Source organism: Amborella trichopoda, chromosome 12, assembly GCF_054954075.1.
Source record: "Amborella trichopoda isolate Santa Cruz 75 chromosome 12, AtrichopodaSantaCruz75HAP2 v2.0, whole genome shotgun sequence".
In the NCBI taxonomy this organism is placed as follows: Eukaryota; Viridiplantae; Streptophyta; class Magnoliopsida; order Amborellales; family Amborellaceae; genus Amborella; species Amborella trichopoda.
In genome coordinates this window covers 40,871,572-40,890,802 of record NC_142347.1, presented here as the reverse complement: position 1 = coordinate 40,890,802, position 19,231 = coordinate 40,871,572, and the positions used below count along the sequence as shown (strand labels likewise).

The window sequence follows — 19,231 nt, the reverse complement described above, 5'->3', positions numbered from 1 at the left end:
GGAGTGGTTTGTATAGAGCCGAGGCTCTAAACAATCAAATTAGAGCCCACCTTCATATAGTGTTGAGAAATATGGTTTTCGATGCAGGAAAGTTTTGTGATAGCCTTAAATTATATTTTCATTTTTAGTTATAAAATCAGAGCTTCAAAAATAGTATAGATCGAGCAGATCTGTGAAAACTTGAATACCGTAAAAATTGACGGTCCAAAACGCCTTACGAGATGCACTATTTCCAAACTTTGAAATCCATTTTTTTCTGAACTCCATGTATCTTGATGTCGAGATGATCAATTTGAGGATATTTGGGCATCAAAACAATCTCTTCTAGTTGTATTTTTAAGGTAGGCTCTAATTTGATTGTTTAGAGCCTAGGCTCTATATAAACGTTTCCCTATAAAGAATGATTAAAACAAAACACATTCAAATGAAGATAAAAATAAATGAAAAAATGGATTTTAAATAATCGATTTGTATCTACGGGTATTTTTAAATTTTTTTGAAAAAGATGGAAAATATATAAAAGGGAATATTAATGACCACAACAATTTGTAATATTTACCATAATATAAAGAATATTTAAAAATGTATTACAAACTAAATTCCTTATTTTTTGGATTTTATATACAATTTTTTGAATTTTTTATTTTAAAATACCAGCCGATCACCAAAACCGCGCGAAACCGAAACCGGCCAATGATCTAACCGGACAGTTACTTGTTAGATCACCTGGTTTTTCTAACATTGTCTTAAAGTCACTTTCTTCTAAAAATATAAATATCTAGATTCATATTTATCATTAACAAACCCTAAATTTTTGGATCCAAAATCCATATTTAAGAAGGATTTTGGAGGGCGTGTAGAATTGGCCGACTCACCAAATACTTTTTCTTATATATAAAAAAAGACCTGGTTTTTATGGGGCCAAGCCCGCATATGTAGAAATGCTGGCTTATTAATAAAACCTATTTTTGGGATGGATTTTTGGACTTAATTTTTAAGGACATGTAATCTCTAACATGGAGATCATGAATATGAAAAAAATAAGTAAATTTTAAAAACTAAAAATAATAAGTCTAGTAAAAAAACATTTGGACCGTCAGATTCTACTGTTTTTAAATAGAACACCTACTTGCATCCTTCTTTAAGATAGATACTTTACACTTTTTAGATCTCATATATGCGGCCAAGCCCTTATGAAACAAGTTTCCTAAAAAAAAACACTTTATAAGAGCTAACCATGCCTACATCAAAACTTTTATCGCGCTCAACATCGAATCTCGTGTTGCAAAATCAATGTGACTTCCTTACGATGACATCTTGGCCCAAGCTAGTCCCGGCCCAATCAGTGCCCATGTCCCTAGGCCCAGACTGGCCAGGGCCTAAAAAAAATAAAAGAATTATTAAAAACTTGAAAAAGATACTACATAAGCCCAACCCTGCCTTGTCATGGCTTGGGCCATGCTTGGCCCTGAAGCAACATTTTGTGGCCCTGGCCCTATATTTCGATGGCCGGGCGAGGTGGCCCTATCCATTGCCAAGCCTACCTTTGATATAGGCGCCATATTCTGAAACGATGGAGGTTCATTAGTCATTACGGAGTATAAAGACATCATCCTCCTTAACGGAGCATATTTTCCCACTATTTTCCTACTGAAAATAGGAAAAATTACAATAGCAACTACTAATAACCAGCACAACGAAAAACCAATTGTCTTCATTGCAAATGTTGGAGGAACATAATGATCGATTATTTGCCGCTTGATTTTGTCAATTCGAGATTGGGGCTATCGATGTGTAGCTTATGACTATAGAAAATCTGTAATCGTCAACGTCATCACCGTTTCCCTATTGATTGGACGGTGAGATATATTCATGAGCACAGAAGTTCTATGATCGTATGGATCATAGTACTTTTTGCTGGATAGCACTAGAACTAAAATGCACCTGAGTGAAACCACGCTCCCAGTTATGGCGTCACTAAACCCTAAAAAAAAACCCTATTCTGTTAATCCCTCTGCAACTCCCGAAATGTTCTCTCAATTCATTGAGGACCAAACCCTATGGAAACCGTATCCTGATCATCTCGTTGACACGCCAAGTGTTTTCCATTCATGACCAATAAATCGCAGCATAAAGCCCAATCTAATAACCTCTCTGCAACTCCGAAAATGATCTCAATTCATGTATGAAAATCCGAAAACCTTGATTTGAAATCAAACCCACCAACAAAATGATCTTAATTAGAAGATCCTATCTGTGCATCAAGACCCTCTTCAGGCTTCGAAGCTCTTCATTCTCCTTCTCTTCACAGGTTGAATCCAGATCTGAGACGCTTGAAAGAATTGCAGAAGAGCTCCTGAATCTCACCAAAATTGAGAGGTATGATTACTCTTTACTCTTTCGTCACAAATTAGGGTTTCAGAAACATGGCCCCGCGCTATCCGGTGCCATTTCCGGCGACGCCACAGGGAAATCTGGTTCTCCGGCGTCTGAGACCAAGGTCGCAGAGAAGACGGCCTTTGATGTGAAGCTCGAGAAATTTGACACAGCCGCAAAGATTAAGATTATAAAGGAGGTCAGGACTTTTACTGATTTAGGGCTCAAAGAGGCCAAGGATTTGGTGGAGAAAGCTCCTGTTGTTTTGAAGAAGGGGTTAACTAAGGAGGAGGCTGGCCCTATTGTGGATAAACTAAAGGAATTGGGGGCTACTGTTGTTTTAGAGTGATAAAAAGAAGGTTGTTCTTTTTTATCTCCAGATACTGATAGTGATAGAAGGAAAACCGTTCTTGGTCTCTCTTGGTACTTTTGTTTTGAAATAATTGAAGAATGCTCTCTTTAATGTTGATTGATGGTGATAAAAGAAGTTCGCTTAATTGCTCATACATTGTGTCTCTTAGAAGGGAATGGCGCTCTATTTGCCACACAAAGGTGAAATTTTGGTTGAGGTTTTTATTGTTTTGTTGATGAACGTGCGTGCCTTGTTTCTGTTTTCTTACTTGTGCTATTTGTAGTTGGGGATCCAAATTTTGTATTGTGTTACTGATGATATTTAGTTTTGTAGGTTGAATCAGTTGTATAATTACTCTTTCAGTGGTTTGTGCATGATGAATTTTTTGGATTTGGTTTTGTAAAATGAAGGATAAAGAAAATCGGAATGGATTGCTTCATGAGATTAGAACTCAATAACCATTTATCCTTTCCTTGTATTTCTTTTCCATTTTCCTACTTCCAACTAGAGATTTTTATATTTGCTTCATTGTTTTGGACAAAATTTCCTTGAGCTAGTGAGATATAAGGATGGTGTTGAAACCTATTTTTATGGTGACAAGTTGCTAATTTTTTGTTGAAATTCCAGTGTTTTATGTGGAAATAGGTCAATTCCTATTTCCCTTAACCGTTTAAGCTCTTGTGCCATGTTGAACTTGATTATATCATGATAAACTTGTGATTTAACTTGTATTAGGTCAATACATTTGCTATGCATATATTACAAGGTTTGATTGATTGAAAATACCCTCAGGTTGAAAGTGAATATCCCTTTCAACAGAGTATTACTAGCATAACCTCATTCCATTGTAATACACAAAAATTAATTTTTATAAACATCTTTTACATGCAGAGATTCCCATCATTTTCTTTTCATTGCAGTGTCAATTGTGTCAAGGATAGTCACTACTTTTGAGACTACTCCATCATTGTTTGAGTTTTGTCATCTTGCTATGATGGTTTGTTTCTTTTTTGACAAGGCTGATGGTTTGTTTCTTTTGTTGGGCTTATGGTATTTTCATGAGCTTTGCAATTGTAGTTATAGTTTGCAGAGGTAAGCTCGTCGACTGCTCTATCCCCCCTTGTTGGTCGGTTATGACATGCGTATAGGTCTTAATGTGGTCTGGAATCTTCTAGTAGGGTATATATGGGTGGGTCGGTAAACATATTGTGCTATGGGACTTTATAAGTTTGTTTCAACTACATTACATGCTAATATATGATGATTATTAGATTCTTACCATGAATTTGGAATGGACTTTCTTGCTGACTAGACTGTTGCTTCCATAGTACCGCATATGCATTAAATTCATATGCATTCTATGTCTGGTACATCTAGTGGGCTAACCTCATGTGCCTATGCCTTTATTATATGCTCGTGTTGTGCGATTAGGGTTGCATAGCATGTTTTCAAACCCTCACGTACTTCTCACCTCTCCCTCTCCCTCTTCTGTCTTCACATTTAGTTCTTCCCCCTCCTCCTTTGTCTTATCCAATTATTCTTTTGTTTCCATGTATGCATAGCTCTTTCTTCACTATGTGCAGCTGTTATGCATTGAACTATTAAAAAAAAGAAGTGAATAGCTCAACTATGATGGAAACTCTTGCAGGAATTCTAGGCCATCAAGATGGTGGGGTTCAGGGTCTTCTTGCGGCCTGCTGAAATCTCTTCTAATGGGTAGCTGACCCTGTCAATGGGAGGCATTACCTGCCCAAGGGACCTCCAGTGGGATTTTGGTCATTTGGGGCCAAACAATTTTAGCTTTGGAGTCAGCTACAATAGGCATGTACTCAATCTTTGTCTCTTTCACTAGAATGTCATACAATTTAATTTGGAAATTATTCTCTTAAAAAAAAAAAATGCGAAAACAGTAGTTAGAAATTTTCTTCCATGGCCTGAATAGACTACAGTCACCAAACTTGGGAAGAATTATCGACGAAACTCAACCGAGTTGGTTTCTTGCCCCTCACCTCATTCTCAACAGGTGTCTCTTTACTTGGTCAAACCCCACCGCCAGTCCAAGCATGAGTAGGATCGATAGGTTTTTAATCTCCTCCATACAGGAAGTGGAATTTTCTGGAACTCATTTTAGATCTCTCCCTAAATCTATTTCAGACCACACCCTTTTCTATTGGACAACTGACATTATCTCTAGTGGTCTGAAACCTTGTTGTTTTAAGAAAATATGGCTAGAGGAACCCAACCGGCATCCCTTGATTCCTTAATGGGGGTCCTCCTTTGATGTTCAAGGTTGGGAAAGATTTAGCCTTTGAAATAAACTGCATCTCCATGGCTGCCTAAATAGTGGAACCACTGGAACTATGGTAGTTTCTAGGGAAGAATGGAGGCCATCTTAACAGCAATTAGGGACCTATACTTAGTAGGGAATTTACAGAACTGACTCGGAGGAGTTCACTGCATACTAATGAAGTTGAACGGGAAGTTCTATAGGACAACTGTGAGACTAGCTTTGCTTTGTGGGACATAATATTGGGCAGTAAGAAACAACATGGCCATAGGATGAGTGTAGTTGGGATAAGGATGTTGAGATGGATGAGTGGCAAGACAAGAAGGGATAGAATTTAATTATGTACGGACCTTAAATAAGTTAATTAAAAGAGTTAAATTACGTACGGACCTTAAATTGTTTTAATTACGTACCTAATTAAAAGAGTTAATTACGTACGGACCTTATATAAGTTATAAAAATATGACTTGCTCCCTTTATACCTGAAAATTACAATCAAGGTCAGTCAACGTGACTTTTTTTTTTGTTGACAGAATTACCCCTCGGGTCGAGGATGCCATCCTCGGACCGTTTTTTTTTTGGGTTTAACTTAAGTTGTGGTTCGAAGATGGCATTCTCAGACTGCTTTTCTTTTTCAAAACTTAAGTTTCGGTCCAAGAATGCCATCCTTAGACTGCAACTTTAAGTGTTGGAAAAAAAAAAAAAAGTGGTTCAAGGATGCTATATCCCCGGACCGCTTTTAAGTTTTGGAATAAACAAGCGGTCCGAGGATATCATCCGCAAACCGCTTTTTATTTTTTTTTTCAAAAAACTTAAAGATGTGGTCCGAGAATGGCATTCTCAGACCGCAACTTTTAAGTTTTGAAAGAAAAAAAAAAAAAAACGGTCCGAGGATGCCATCCTCGGACCAAGGGGATAATTTTGTCAAGAAAAAAAGTTGCGTTGACCGACTTTGATTGTAATTTTCGAGTATAATGAGAGCAACTCGTGTTTTCCTAACTTATTTAAGGTCCGTACGTAAATAACTTATTTAAAATAAATGCACTTGGCAGAACTTAGGTGTGGCTCCAATAGGTGATAAGATGAGAGAAGTAGACTTAGGTATTTTGGCCATTTGCAGCGTATACCCAATACAACATCTATTAGGAGGTGCAAGTTGGTTCAAGTGGAAGGCTCAAAAGGGCAAGGGGTAGGCCCAAACGGACATAGTTGGAAGTAATGAGAAAAGATATGGCGACTTATGACCTCACTAAGGGTATGACCCTTGATAGAGCAGAATGGCTGCCTAGGATTAGTGCAGTCGATCCCAATAGTTGGGAAAAAGCTCTAATGATGATATGATGACCTGGAGGAGAGGACAAGTAGGTTGAAGCAAATATGTCGTTTCAGACCATCCTTAAACAAGAAGAGGTCTATTGATTCCAAAGATCAAGAGTAAAATGGCTCAAAGAAGGGGATGAGAACACATCTTTCTTTTGTAAGAGAACAAACTTTCAGAGAAGACCTAATTCCATAAGGGAGATTTAGGAGAACAATTAGACCTACGACATGCCTTGAGATGTGAATAGGGTTAGAAAATAAATTATTTCGAGAAGTTATTTTCAGTCCATCCCCATGCTAGGCCGAGGATTGCAAATCTTCTTTTTCTTACTTTGCCTAGAGATGGGGCAGAGTGGTGGTTAGAAAGGCCATTCACCAAATTGGGGATTGCAGAGCAGTATTGGAGTGGGGTCAAGATAAGGCACCTAGGCCTGATGTTTTTTGCGAGGCTTATTCATCCACAAGTTATGGGATTCCTTAGAGGGAGACTTCTTGGCCTTTTTCGTTGAGTTTCACCAAGAGGGGAAATATTCATAAGGGAATGAACTCCACATTCATCGCATGGGCCCTTAGGCTGGAAGGGGTAGAAGAATTGAAAGACTTCAGGCCTATGAGTATCCTCAATGGTTATTACAAAATCCTCTCAAAGATCCTTACCTCTTGCTTTCAGCAGGTCTTGAATTTTGTTATTTCAACAAACCAAGGGGCTTTGGTACAGGATAGGCATATTTTAGATGGGGCTTTAATTGCACATGAGTGCATCCATTCTAGACATCAGTATAAAATCCTTGGCCTGGTCTTTAAGCTTGATTAGAAAAGGCTTACAATCATGTGGACTAATTTATTGTCGACCAAGTGTTATACCTTATGGGGTTTGGGCAGAAAAAAAGATCATGAATATAGGGGTGCATCTCGTCCCCGAACTACAAGGTGCTGATTAATGGTTGCCCTCGAGGCTTCTTCGCCTCTCCTAGGTTCTTTTAATCATGGCTGAAATTTGTAGTTTAACTATATGAAGATTGTACCACCACAAGATGCTTCACTGCCTCAAATCTCCTATCTTCAATATGTACCAGACATATTGGTCTTCTGCGACACAATTCCCCAACCAGACGATAAGCTTTGTTGTTCCTCAGATGCTTTGAAGTCGCTACAGACCTCAAAGCATAGTTGTTGGGATCGGGAGTGGGAATGGTACTGGGATCAAGAACGTGATCGGGTGCGAGGGATCGTGAAATATTAGAAGATCCCTATGGTTGGGAACGCCATTCGTACGATGCACATGTTAGGGATCGAGATCTCCAAATGCTCGGGATCGAGATTCCAACCTTTTTGGGATCTTGATCCCGACCTTTTGGGATCTTGATCCCAACTTTTTGAGGATCTTGTTACCAACCTTAAAGTGTATGATAATCAAGGATTATGTATACTCTTTAAAGTAGGGATCTCATTATTTATAGTAAGCATGTAAAACCAAGCCCCACTTGCAATGGATTCCATCAACAATTTACAATGACGAGGAATCCATCTCTCGATTGATGTGCTATGTGCAAGGATGCAAGGGGAGCTAGCGAACACCTCTTCATCCATTGTCCTGTGGCCAGCCATTTATGGACCTGTATGATCCAAAGTTTCAAGGGGGCATTGGTGGTCCCTGGTTAGTGCAAAAATTGTTCTCAGCCTTCTTCTTTCGTCCTTACCCTTCCTGCGGCTATGCTACTATGGAGAGCCAGAGTATCAGCCATGATATGGAGAATATGGCTGGAGCGTAAAATTGCGCCTTTGAGAGTAGACAAGCTTGAACTGAATCCATCAAGGACTGAATTAAATTAATGTCATCTTTTGGGCATGAAACTGGAGAGATCTCTGAGACTTCTCATTAGCTGAATTTGCTAGTAAGTAGAACCACATCATGAATGTTAAACCACAAAAGGTTCCAAGATCGAGCTTTTGGAGGCCGCCGAAACAGTGGGTAATCGATCTAAACTTTCATGGCTGCTCTTTGCACAATGCAGGAGCTCCACATGGATACTGCCATCCATCTCAGCCCTGATTATGCCTGCAAGCACAAGACTTCCTAGAGTGCCTTAAAACTTACGATGCTAGTCAGCCCTCCTGGTCATTCATGGATGTGATTATGTGGACAATAAGGGCAATCCCAGGTCCCTGGAAGGTGGAGCCCATCTTCAACCATATTGTTATGTTGAGGACCTTTGGTAGTTTGTTTCAGACATGTATGGCGTGTGGCCAATGCAGCACTTGACGCTTTGGACAAACCAACAAAGATGGTCCTCTTGGCCAATTTATATAATTGGCACAGTTGGCTTTCATCGTGGACTGATTGCAGACTTATAACCTGTAGATCTTTTATATTTAGGACCATGGGTCAACTGTTTCCCCCCACACACGCACCCTGAAAAAGAGAGAGCAGCTCCTCTAACAATCCTAAATGATTTCTTTCACCTATTGTGGAAGGGTTTCAACCTAAGCAGCAATCTAATTTGCTCTAGCGCTCCAGGAAGGGATCTTAGATTTTAAATTTTGGGATCTCGATCCTCGGTGTTTGGAATCTCAAACCCTGCCCTAAATATCAAGATGACCACCAAACTGAAGATTTTTTTCATTTATAGCAGCTAATTGCAACTATACCTTTAATATAGCTGCATTACTCGTTGGCTATAAATAAAGAAATCATTATCTTAAAAAATATATATGGTCCTAGACTCTATATAGCATTTAAGGTTGGGAGCAAGATCTCCAAAGATTGAGATCGAGATTCCTAAAGGCTAGGATCGAGATCCCTAACATATTGAGATCTCGATTCCTTATATGTGTATTATTCAGACAACGTTCCCAATCATAGGAATCTTCACTCCCCCTCTCTCCACTCTCTCTCTCTCTCTCTGTTTTTCTCTCTCTAGATTTCTCTCTCACTCCACTTGGTCATAAATGAAACTTTTAGTACAAAAAGTTTAAATTATTGATTTTCTAAAAGTTCTATATATATATATATATATATATATATATATATATATATATTAATCCAAATCCCTTGTACCCTAGGGAATTCAACTCACTTGATAGTTGCATGTATATTTATGTAACAATCTTAAACTTTCAAACAAACAAAAAAAATATAAATAAATAAATAATTCTTTAGTGTGATGGTCTATAGAAGTATTATGGTCCTTAGGGACTATCACCACTTTTGTTAACTTTTTCCCTTCATTACCACGTCCTTTAGTTGACGTGGTTTCACGTTTAATAATATCTTCACACCTCATGTCTGAGCTGGAGCTTAATAAATAATATAATAATACGTCTTAAGAATTTAAATTCGGAGAGGTAAGGACTCCTACCCTAGAAAACTTTTGAGATCTTTCTCTCTCCAGTCGAAACGCAGTGAGCTCTTTCTAGGCGAATTTTTATCGGAAGCTCCCACTCAAATATTTTAGGTAAGTGACTTCATTATCTTGAAAAATAATCCGTTCTTTATAAAAATGAAATGAAATAATTACTTCTGCTTATTATCATGAATTTTAAGCGCGATAAATTTTATGTGTAAGCGATCTCATTGTCTCGAAGAATAATCTTTTTAGTAAAAATGGTGATATGTTATCTATTGTAAAATATTTTAAATGCTGTAAATTATTAGAAATAAATGTGATATTTTCGCTTTTAGTAAATTGTGAGATTTCTTTCTACTGTTTTTGAATATTTAGACATTGTAAAATTTATGTGCAAATGACTGCCTTATTATTTGAAAACTGATATTTTTGCTTTTGATTATAGCATTGTCTGTGAAATATTTATTTGTGAACTTGACATCCCATAAATTGTGATAATTTCGTATTCTTGAATTTCTATAAGAGTTTTTCTATACATATTAGATTGACAATTATGCTATAATGTCTTTACGAACTGTTACCTTTTTAAGTTTGCGCCCAAAATATTTGACTGGTTATTTTTGAAATGTTATTGAAAGTGACTGTTATTAATGGTTTCAGTGAAATTCATATTAATAATTTCAGTGATATGTTGAGTACATGATATCACTGCTTTCGAATGTTTAAAGAGATTTAGAAATACTTTAAGTATGCAAGTGGACTTATTCGGTTCGTCGGTGAGGTATAAGTGGATTTATCCGGTATGTCGGTTGGGATTAAGTGGTCTCATCCGGTACTCCGGTGAGGTATAAGTGGACCTGCAAGAATTAAGTGGACCTATCTGGGACGCCGATAGGGATTAAGTGGACCCATCAGAACGCTGATGGGGTATATAGGTGACCTACTTGGGACGTCAGTAGGGTAATTTGTGAAATCCTTTGAATTATGCACTGCCGTTAAAATGTTATATGCATTTCAATTATTTGGATTATACTTAATTATGCATTTTGAAAGTGAAACTGTTAATGCATTTCTGTTAATAGATTTCCTTTTTTAAAACATTGATATCTTTCAACCGTGATTATTTTTAGGATTATGAAGATCACTTGCTGAGTAGTCAAACTCATCAAATTATGGTAAACATTTTTTTTTCAAGATAACTGCGGTTTCATTTTGAGTGCTCGTCAGGATCAACTCTGGAAGATATTGTAGTTGTGCTTAAACTTTTTTTTGTTACTTTGTAAGAATTCGCCACTATAAATTTGTCCTATCAAGAGATGTATATATGTGTTTTGAATCTCAGAAATATCAGTATTGTAAATTCTTGGGGCGTGACAATTATGGTATCAGAGCAATAGGTTTAAGATTCTTAGGAAATTTAAAAGGAATGTAGTTAAAATCATATTTATTGCATGTACAGACTAGGACGAAGTCAAGATCCAGAATAGCTGAAGCTAATATGGAAAGAATTCACAAAGCCGTGGAAAATATGGTTGCTCTAATGCAACATCAGATGGAAAACAACAATTTACCCAGGCAGTCAGTTACGGGAAATGATGGGAGTAGTATCGAACAATTTAAGAAATTGAATCCACCTTCTTTCAAGAGTGCTGTGAACCCACTGGAAGCAGAGGGATGGATTATGCAATTGGAGAAAATATTCGAGGTTATGGAATGTACCGATGATAGGAATGTGGCCTTAGCAGTTTTTATGTTAGAAGGTGAAGAACAACATTGGTGGCGAATGGCAAAAGGAGTATTAGTCAAAGAAAATAAACCCTTGACTTGGGAGGTATTTCTAGAGGCATTTAATGAAAAGTATTTCTCAGATTTTATTCGAAAACAAAAAGAAATGAAATTTTTGGAATTAATCCAAGGAAACCGGACAGTAGCACAGTACGAGGCCAAGTTTACTGAATTGATCAGGTTTGCACCACATATGATTAACAATGAGGCAAGAAAGGTGAAATTTTTTGAAAGAGATCTCAGGCCAGCTATTAGAAGCAGAATATCAGTCTTAAAATTGAGAACTTATGCTGAAATAGTGGATCAAGCTCAAATTGTCGAAAAAGATTTCGAAGCTTACCAAAAGATGAAAAATCAGAAAAGTCAAGTTAGACCCACACCATCTAATCGACAACAGTTTGAAAGGGCAAACAAGAAGCTAAGGCCCTTGCCACTTCAAAGCCCAATAGAACCATGTAAAAAATGTGGGAAAAAGCATGAATCGAGCTCTTGTTATTGGAGTACTGGAGCCTGTTTTAAATGTGGAAAATTGGGGCACGAGATTAGAGAATGTCCTAGCTTACAGATGCAACAGCTTTTAAAGCAGGGACAGATAACTCAAAAGCTTCAGATGAAAGGAAGAGTATTTGCGATCACCCAGCAAGACGCTCAGGCCTCAAAATCAGTGATCCAAGGTACTCTTATTATCTTCCAAAAAATAGCTCATGTTTTGATTGATCCTAGATCTACTCATTCATTTGTATCACCGCTTTTTGCATGCCACTTAAAGGTAGAACCAGAACAATTAGAATACATTCTAGAGGTAGCCACACCGATGAGAAATTCAAGTGACACCCATATAGTGTACAAATCTTGTGTAGTAAAGATAGAAGAAAGGAACTGTTGGTTGATTTATTACTTCTAGAAATTCAAGATTTTGATGTGATCTTACCATGCAAGTATTGATTGTTACAAGAAAATGGTTACCTTTAATATTCCTGATTAACCAGTATTTTACTTCAATGGTATCAAAGAAGACTCCTCATCATATTTAATCTCCTGTATTCGAGCTAATCGTCTCCTTCAAAAAGGGTGTCAAGGCTTTCTTGCCTATATCAAATAAGATAGGAAGGAAGAGATAAATTTGGATACCACTCCGGTTATCTGAGAATTTCCCGACGTTTTCCATGAAGAATTGCCAAGATTACCGCCTGACAGGGAAATTGAATTCTCTATTGAATTATTGTTAGGGGTAGCCCCAATTTCTAAGGCACCTTACATAATGACACATGCAGAACTTAAGGAACTTAAACAACAATTGAAAGAATTATTAGATAAAGGTTTTATCAATTTTATCAGGCTCAGTGTGTCACCTTGGGTTGCTCCGGTATTGTTTGTTAAAAAGAAAGATAGGATCATGAAATTGTGTATCGATTATAGACAGTTGAACCAAGTGACAATGAAAAATAAGTATCCATTACCTAGAATTGATGATTTATTTGATCAATTACAAGGATCATAAGTGTTTTAAAAAATTGATCATAGATCTGGATACCATCAGTTTAAAATTAAAAGTGAAAATGTTATCAAAACAGCTTTCAGAACAAGGTATGGCCATTAGGAATTTTTTGTCATGTCTTTTAGATTAACCAATGCACCGTCTGCATTTATAGATTTGATGAATTGGGTCTTTAAGCCCTTTTTGGATAAATTTATTGTGGTAATCATCGATGATATTTTAATTTATTCCAAGAATCAGAAGGAACATGAGCAACATGTAAGAATGGTATTGCAAATATTAAGAGAAAAGAAATTGTATGCCAAACTTAGTAAATGTGAATTTTGGCTCAAACAAGTGACATTTTTAGGACATGTCATATCAAAGGAAGGTCTATCAGTTGATCTTTCAAAGGTTGAAGCCGTTGTTAATTGGAAACAACCAAGTAATGTGACTAAAGTTCAAAGTTTTTTGGGATTGACAAGATATTACAGAAAATTTGTAGAAGGATTTTCTCGGATCACAACCCCATTGACTCGATTGATATAGAAAAATGTCAAATTTGAGTGGACAAGTGAATGTGAGGAGATTTTTCAAGAATTAAAAGTTCGATTAACTTCAGCACCTATTTTAACTATTCTTGAGGGGAGTGGGGGATTTGTGATTTATAGTGATGCTTCACATAAAGGCTTGGGCTATATATTAATGCAATATGGGAAAGTAGTGGCATATGCATCTAGACAGTTGAAAGACTATAAGAAAAAATATCCAATTCATGACTTGGAGCTGGCTGCAATAGTATTCGCTTTGAAAATATGGAGGCATTATCTATATGGTAAGCAATTCGAAATATACACGGATCATAAGAGCTTGAAATACCTCTTCTCTCAAAAAGATTTAAATATGCGACAGATAAGATTGATGAATTTCTTAAAAGATTATGATTGTACAATCTATTATCATTCAGAAAAAGCTAACGTTGTGGCCGACGCTCTAAGTAGAAAATCTCTAAGAGTCTTAGCTCATCTTATGATCTAAGAAATGAGATTGTTAGAGGAAATAATGGATTGACATCTGACTCCATCCATTATTGGTGTGGTAAGTATGATTGCCAACATTAAGGCAGAACCCCAATTAATCCAACAGATTCGATCGATACAAAAGAAAGACCATCAGTTTATAACAATTGTAGAAGAGGTGAAGCTAGGAAAGAGAGAAAAATTCTCTATATGTAGTGAGGATTTGCTAAGATTCAAAGGTCGGGTTTGTGTCCCGAATGATGAGAGTATGAAGAAAGCTATCTTGGAAGAAGCACATCACTGTCGTTATACGATACATCCCGGAAGTATTAAAATGTATTAGGACCTGAAGAAAACCTTTTGGTGGAATAACATGAAAAAAGAGGTAGCACTATTTGTGTTTAAGTGCCTAACATGCCAGCAAGTAAAAGATGAGCATCAAAGGCCCGCTGGGTTGTTGCAGCCTTTACCCGTGCCAGAGTGGAAGTGGGAGCACATCTTTATGGATTTTGTCTCTAGCTTGCTTAGAACAAATTCAAGACATGATAACATTTGGATCATTGTGGACCGGCTCACCAAAGCTGCCAATTTTCTGTCGATTCGCACGACGTACATTTTGGATTGACTGACCCAATTGTGCATTAAGGAAATAGTGCGGTTGCATGGAGTTCCGGTCAGTATTGTATAGGACAGGGATACTCGGTTTACTTCTAAATTTTGGGCTAGGCTACAGTCAGCCATGGGGACGAGGCTCACCTTTAGCATTGCCTTTTATCCCCAAACTGATCGACAATCGGAGAGGACTATCCAAACCTTGGAAGATATGCTGAGGGCCTATGTCATTGACTTTACAGGAAGCTGGGATGACTATTTACCCCTGATTGAGTTTGTTTATAATAATAGCTTCCAAGCCAGTATTCAGATGACACCATATGAAGCCCTGTATGGAACGAAATGCAAGTCACGCATATGTTGGGACGAGGTTGGTGAAAGAAAGCTTTTGGGGCTAGAAATTGTCCAGGTAATGACAGATAAGATAACGTTAATTCGAGAAAGGCTCAGGACAACTCAGAGTTAGCAAAAGAGTTATGCCGATAACCGACGGAGAAATCTTGAATTTGAGGAAGGTGATCGAGTTTTCCTAAAGATCTCACCAATAAAAGGCATTATGAGATTCAGCAAGAAAGGAAAGCTGAGCCCACGTTACATCGAACCATTTGAAATCTTGGAAAGAATCGGAGATGTCGCTTATAGACTTACCTTACCACCCGAATTGGCAAACATCCATAATGTCTTCCATATATCATCACTACGAAAATATCAGCCCGACCCATCCCATATATTGAAATATGAACCTTTATCGATCAGGAAGGACCTATCCCTCATTGAGTAGCCAATTTTGATACTGGATAGAAGGGTACAAGTGTTGCGCAACAAGGAGATTCCTTTGGTCCATATATTATGGCAGTACCATTCAAGAGAGGAGTTGACTTGGGAACGAGAAGACGATATTAGAAAAAAACATCCCTATCTTTTTCAGTAATCAGGTACACAAATTTAGAGGACTAAATTTCTTTAAGAGGAAAATAATGTAACAATTCTAAACTTTCAAAAAAAAATAAAAATAAAAAAATAAATAATTCTTTATAGTGTGATGGTCCATATAAGTATTATGGTCTTTAGGGACTATCACCACTTTTGTTAACGTTTTCCCTTGATTACCACGTCCTTTAGTTGACGTGGTGCTTAAATGTTTCACGTTTAATAATATCGTCAAACCTCATGTATGAGGTGGAGCTTAATAAATAATATAATAATATGTCTTAAGAATTTAAATTCGGAGAGGTGAGGACTCCCACCTTATAAAACTTTTGAGATATTTCTCTCTCTAGTCGAAACGCAGTGAGCTCTTTCTGGCTGAATTTTTATCGGAAGCTCCCACTCAAATATTTTAGGTAAGTGACTTCATGATCTTGAAAAATAATCTTTTCTTTTTAAAAGTGAAATGAAACAATTACTTCTGCTTATTATCATGAATTTTAGGCGTGATAAATTTTATGCGTAAGTGATCTCATTGTCTAGAAGAATAATCTTTTTAGTAAAAATGGTGATAATTTATCTATTGTAAAATATTTTAAATGCTGTAAATTATTAGAAATAAATGTGATATTTTCGCTTTTAGTAAAATTGTGAGATTTCTTTCTACTGTTTTTGAATATTTAGACATTGAAAAATTCATGTGCAAATGACTGCCTTATTATTTGAAAACTGATATTTATGCTTTTGATTATAGCATTGTCTGTGAAATGTTTATTTGCGAATTGACATCCCATAAATTGTGATAATTCCGTATTTTTGAATTTCTATAAGAGTTTTTCTATACATATTAGATTGGCAATTATGCTAGAATGTCTTTACGAACTGCTACCTTTCTAAATTTGCGCCCAAAATATTTGACTGGTTATATTTGAAATGTTATTGAAAGTGACTGTTATTAATGGTTTCCATGAAATTCATATTAATAATTTCAGTGATATGTTGAGTATATGATATTGCTGCTTTTGAATGTTTAAAGAGATTTAGAAATACTTTAAGTATGCAAGTGGACTTATCCGGTTCGCCGGTGACGTATAAGTGGACTTATTCGGTATGTCGGTAGGGATTAAGTGGACTCATCCAGTACGTCGGTGAGGTATAAGTGGACCTGTAGGGATTAAGTGGACTTATCTGGGACGTCGATAGGGATTAAGTAAACCAATCAAGACGCTGATGGGGTATATAGGTGATCTACTTGAGACGTCAGTAGGGTAATTTGTGAAATCCTTTGAATTATGTGCTGCCGTTAAAATGTTATATGCATTTTAATTATTCGAATTATACTTAATTATGCATTTTTCTTAACAGATATCTTTTTTGAAAACGTTGATATCTTTCAACCATGATTATTTTTAAGATTATGAATATCACTTACTGAGTAGTCAAATTCATCAAGTTATGGTAAACATTTTTTTTTTCAAGATAACTGCGGTTTCATTTTGAGTGCTCGTCAGGATCAACTCTGGAAGACATTGTAGTTGCGCTTAAACTTTCTTTTGTTACTTTGTAAGAATTCGCGACTGTAAATTTATCCTATCAAGAGATGTATATGCATGTTTTGACTGTCACATCTCAAGAATATCAATATTGTAAATTCTTGGGGCGTGACAATTTACTTCAACGTGATTATTTTAAAAGGGATTAAATATAAGCGATATGATGAAGGAGGGCATTGCTTGGCAGTATGCGAACAAATTATCAGATAGGGTTAGATGTATTTTTGCGGTGAAAGAGATTTTTGGTGGCATTAATCTTCTAAAGCATCATCTCTCCAATATACGGGGTGATGTCTAGTCGTGCAATCAGGTTCACCGGCTATTACAAAATGGATTTTCAACATCTACGTGAGACAAAGGGAAAAAGTACAGAGGTAAAGGGAGATGGGGGGAGTACTATAATCCTATCTGCCATGCTAAAGCAAAGCTTCTCAGGTCGTCCTCCTGCGCCAAGGCGGCCTTCTACTATTGCCCCACCCGAGCCAGCAACCCAATCATGACAAGATGCACTGCCCCGCTAGCCTGCTATAATTGACCTCCACAGACTAAACTCAAAACTCAAAACTCAAAACTTTCAGGGAGAGATAAACTCAAAGAAATGGCTTGTAAGGCGATTGGGAGTCTGCTTTGTGAATGCCCTGGCATTCAATGGGACAGGTTGGGAGTACTACCCTGTCATGGTAACTTCCATAGCAAAAGCAAGTTCGGGTTTCAAAAGGCCAATTGCGAAGGACCTTGTGGTCCGGTCTTAAAACATGTTGTCGATGATGTCGATTGGCATATTGCAGACTTTAAGAACTAGCCAATGATTGGTGTAACCATCACGACAGATGGTCGGAGGGATAAAGCCCACCGACATCTTGTAAATTTTTTAGTCAGTAACTCGAAGAGTATTGTGTAGCATTCAAGTCTTGACCTCTCCAATAAAAAAAGGATTGGAAGACTTTTATACAACTATATTGACAAGGTCATATGGGCGTTTGGGGTGAAGAATGTGGTGCAAGTAGTTACTGATAATGCTGGCGGGAAAGGGTAGGGTGTTGCTCATGGAAAAGATACCAACTCTCTATTAGATTCTTAATTGAAACCTATTAGCAATTTGTTTCACTTTAAAAGCCTCAAAATAACTGTTTTGGGGAGCTGCAATTGTAAATCTAAAGCAAACATGATGCTAATAGGTTTCAATTAAGAAAAAAAAAATACAAACTACGAATCTCACAGTGGATTTTTCGTGCATGCTGAAGCTTTAATGGCATGATGAACAAAATTAGTTCCTTGTTTAATTTCTGTCTCTTTTTCTTTTTTTTTTCAATTTGGAGAGAGATTGTGAGAAGAAGCAAGAAGGGAGCTATGCTTTAAGAGGTAAAATATGCGATGATATAAACCACTTGGGATGGTTCTTAGAGAGTGAAAAGTGGGAAGAGGGAAAAACTTAGGGCCTTGTTTGAGAGATTTTTCTTGTAGAGAAGATGGGGTTTAGAGGGAGAAAGAGAGGCGGGAAAGATTTACCCAAACAAGCATGATGAGTGTGAAAAAGATCTTAATTTCCTTTCCAATAGAAAGAGGGGCCCCTCTAATTATGGTTATGTTGGATGAGTCCAAAACTTAAAATCTAAGGGCCCCAAGTCTTTCAAATCAGATCCTGTAGGATTTTTTCTTAAAAAAACCCTATATATGTATAGTTTATCTTTATTTGTACAAGAAGGTTTACTAAATTCTCAAATTTATCCCAAATTTGTCTTAATTTTATTTTTAATAAAAATAGCAAATACTATAGTTTTTAGATTCAAGTGAGTAACGGAATTTACATTTTAAAAGCAATTTATTTCTATCCAAAATTTCAAATTTCAGAATTTCTTGTTTCTATGCAACTCATATGCCGTGGACTAGTTTCTATTACATTATATTTGAGCAGTATTTTGAAAATTGTTAAAAGTGCGGTGGCTTCCTTTTGAAGTGTAGGTGAGGCGATGCCAGTTCCTGTCCGAATTAAATATCCCATGATACAGGTTGAATATTCGTTAAAAAATGCAAAAGATTAATTAGTAAGAGTGATTCAATCTTATCGTAAAAAACCTCAAATTTTAAGCTTATTTTGCGGTAGCCCCGCTCAAATTAGTATTTTTAGAAAATTATTAATATACCCATTCATCGCCTCCTTTCTCTCTTAGTTCAC

The 19,231-nt window shown here is 36.8% G+C and overlaps 1 protein-coding gene across 2 annotated transcripts; it reads left to right on the top strand.

Annotated features, from left to right (window-relative positions):
* Positions 1-1,964: 1,964 nt before the first annotated feature.
* LOC18447001 (uncharacterized) lies at positions 1,965-15,604 on the top strand. Of its 2 annotated transcripts, none has more exons than XR_016045859.1 (2): positions 1,965-2,928; positions 4,377-5,331. XR_016045859.1 is itself a non-coding variant. In XM_011629741.3 (2 exons), the coding sequence occupies exons 1-2, from the start codon at positions 2,827-2,829 to the stop codon at positions 12,369-12,371; spliced, it is 1,332 nt and encodes a 443-aa protein (XP_011628043.2). In that variant the 5' UTR covers positions 1,965-2,826; the 3' UTR covers positions 12,372-15,604. The 2 variants fall into 2 exon arrangements, 1 of the variants encoding a protein (XP_011628043.2); XM_011629741.3 differs by lacking the exon at positions 4,377-5,331 and adding an exon at positions 11,142-15,604.
* Positions 15,605-19,231: the final 3,627 nt, after the last annotated feature.

What these genes read in the sequence shown, in the direction of transcription:
- LOC18447001 (XM_011629741.3), top strand. Translation starts at nt 2,827, where the DNA reads ATGCTCTCTTTAATGTTGATTGATGGTGATAAAAGAAGTTCGCTTAAT. An exon ending in GCTCTATTTGCCACACAAAG is followed by an intron (nt 2,929 to 11,141) that starts GTGAAATTTTGG and finishes TTGCATGTACAG; the next exon opens with ACTAGGACGAAGTCAAGATC.